At 35.2% G+C, this 2,275-nt stretch overlaps 1 protein-coding gene across 1 annotated transcript; it reads left to right on the forward strand.

Moving 5' to 3' along the window:
- The first annotated feature begins 836 nt into the window (after positions 1 to 836).
- On the forward strand, positions 837 to 1,541 carry LOC132924738 (uncharacterized). Its single transcript, XM_060989186.1, has one exon. The coding sequence runs from the start codon at positions 837 to 839 to the stop codon at positions 1,539 to 1,541; it is 705 nt and encodes a 234-aa protein (XP_060845169.1).
- Positions 1,542 to 2,275: the final 734 nt, after the last annotated feature.

Raw genomic sequence — 2,275 nt, forward strand, 5'->3', positions numbered from 1 at the left:
TAATGGTCTGTAATCGGCAATATTACTTCGATAAACTTTATCAGTAATTATGACCCATCAATAAACTGGTACAATCGTTTTGAAATCACAAACACAAGTTTTTAATTTTAGTTTCGACAATTCTCTCGTACAGTGTTTACAGAAATATGGATTACGAAATAACAAATATATACTATACGCGTCGCGGTAAAATGTGTGTTTCTATTAACAATTTTAAGTTTTCGAAGTACAGAAAATTAAAATGTGGGAATTTTTCATTACGATGTACCAATAAAAAATGTAAGGCAATTGCTACATTAAATCCTCAGTGTACAAGTATTATTAATCATAAAAACGAACATAATCACAGTGAATATTCTGAGAACGCAGTACATAAAGATATTATCCGTAGTTCTGTTAAGAGAAAGGCCGTTGAAGAAATGCATACACAACCAAGTAAAATTATTAGACGAGAATTATTATTAAAATCAGATTATAATTTAAATCATGGTGACATGCATTTGTTACGAAATTCAATGTATGCAACTAGAAAAAAACATTTCCCAAAACACCCAAATACTGTTAACGAGGATGTATTACAGCTGAAAGAATTTCAAGTTAAATTTAAAGATGAACAATTTTTGTATTTCAGTGACGATAATAGTGTAGTATTGTTTACATGCTCAACAAATTTAAGTGCTTTATGTGATGCTCCACATGTATTTGGAGATGGAACATTTTCTTATTGCCCAAAATTATTCACACAACTGTATACTATTCATATTTATCAAAATTATTTTTACGTACCAGTAGTATTTTGTTTTTTAGAAGATAAACATACGTCAACATACACAACTATGTGGGAAACACTTCAAAATCTTTGTACTCACATTCTCGATCGGCAACTTATTATTAAAGAATTTCATGTTGATTTTGAAAAATCAGCTCATAGCTCAATTTTAAATGTCTTTCCACAGTGTAAAATTGTATGCTGCACATTTCATTTAGTTCAATCTTGGTTTCGTCGAATCCAAAAAAGTAGTAAATTATTACAGGAATATAAAAATAATAATTCAGAGGTAGGTAAATGGCTTAAATATTTTTTTGGTTTGCCGTACTTGCCATCTGATGAAATAGAAATAGCATTTTCAAATTTAATAGCTATAGCTCCACCTGATGGATTCTACTTCTCCGATTATGTTTTTTCATCATATATATTACCTAATTCAAATTTCAATCCATCCCTGTGGGCAGGCAAACCAGATGATTTACCCAGAACAACGAACGGAGCTGAAGCATTTCATAGGCATTTTAATAATCAATTCTATAACCCTCATCCACACGTATACCAAGTAATAGATGTTATTTTAAACATTCAATCAGAAACTGATCTTAAACTGAATTCAATAAAAATGAATATTAATAACTATCGTCGGAAAGAAATGTTACAAACAATTGAGTACATGAAAAATTTGTGGACAAAGTATACAAATAACGAAATTGATCAATTAAATTACTTGGAACAAATGGGCAACCACTTCCAAGGTAAACCTTTGAAATAAGTAGGTATCTAATTAAAATAAACATAAATAAATTACCGCTACAATAAAAATTACTTGTACATATTTTTTAACACATAGCACTCAAAAAATACATTTTTAACCACACCATTGAAGTTAAAATATTCATTGACAGTCCTAAGTCTGTAAAAGTGGGAAGGGAAATGTGTGCGCAAACCAGTGGTTACACAAGAAATAATCTGTGCGCAAACGAGTTGTAAAAATGTGCGCAAATGAGTTGTAATTTTAGTAAATGTGCGCAAACCATGTGCACCCGTTCCATGAAGTATCTGGGCGTTGAGATCGACTCCAGACTGATGTTTACCAAACACGTCGAACAAGCTTCCCGGAGAGCCACCGAGGCAGTGCTGGCCATTGGAAGACTGATGCCTAACTTGAGCGGTCCTTCGCAGGCCAAAAGAGCGTTACTATCCTCAGTCGTCAATAGTAAGATGCTTTACGCGTCCTCAGTGTGGGCCGCTCGAGCGACAAAGACCGCAAAGAACCGGGCCGAACTCGCGAGGGCCCAACAAAGAATAGCCCTCCGCATCACGAGAAGCTACCGTACAGTATCCGCCTGCGCATCCTCGGTACTCTCGACAATGGTCCCAGCCGATCTACTGGCTAACGAGAGGGCGAGGATCCGACTACGCCTAGATGATACAAACGAAGAGACCAGCACACCAGAAATTAAAAAGCAGGAGAGGGCAATCTCCACAGCGGCTTGGCAAGCACGA

Source organism: Rhopalosiphum padi, chromosome 3 (genome assembly GCF_020882245.1).
Source record: "Rhopalosiphum padi isolate XX-2018 chromosome 3, ASM2088224v1, whole genome shotgun sequence".
Lineage (NCBI taxonomy): Eukaryota > Metazoa > Arthropoda > Insecta > Hemiptera > Aphididae > Rhopalosiphum > Rhopalosiphum padi.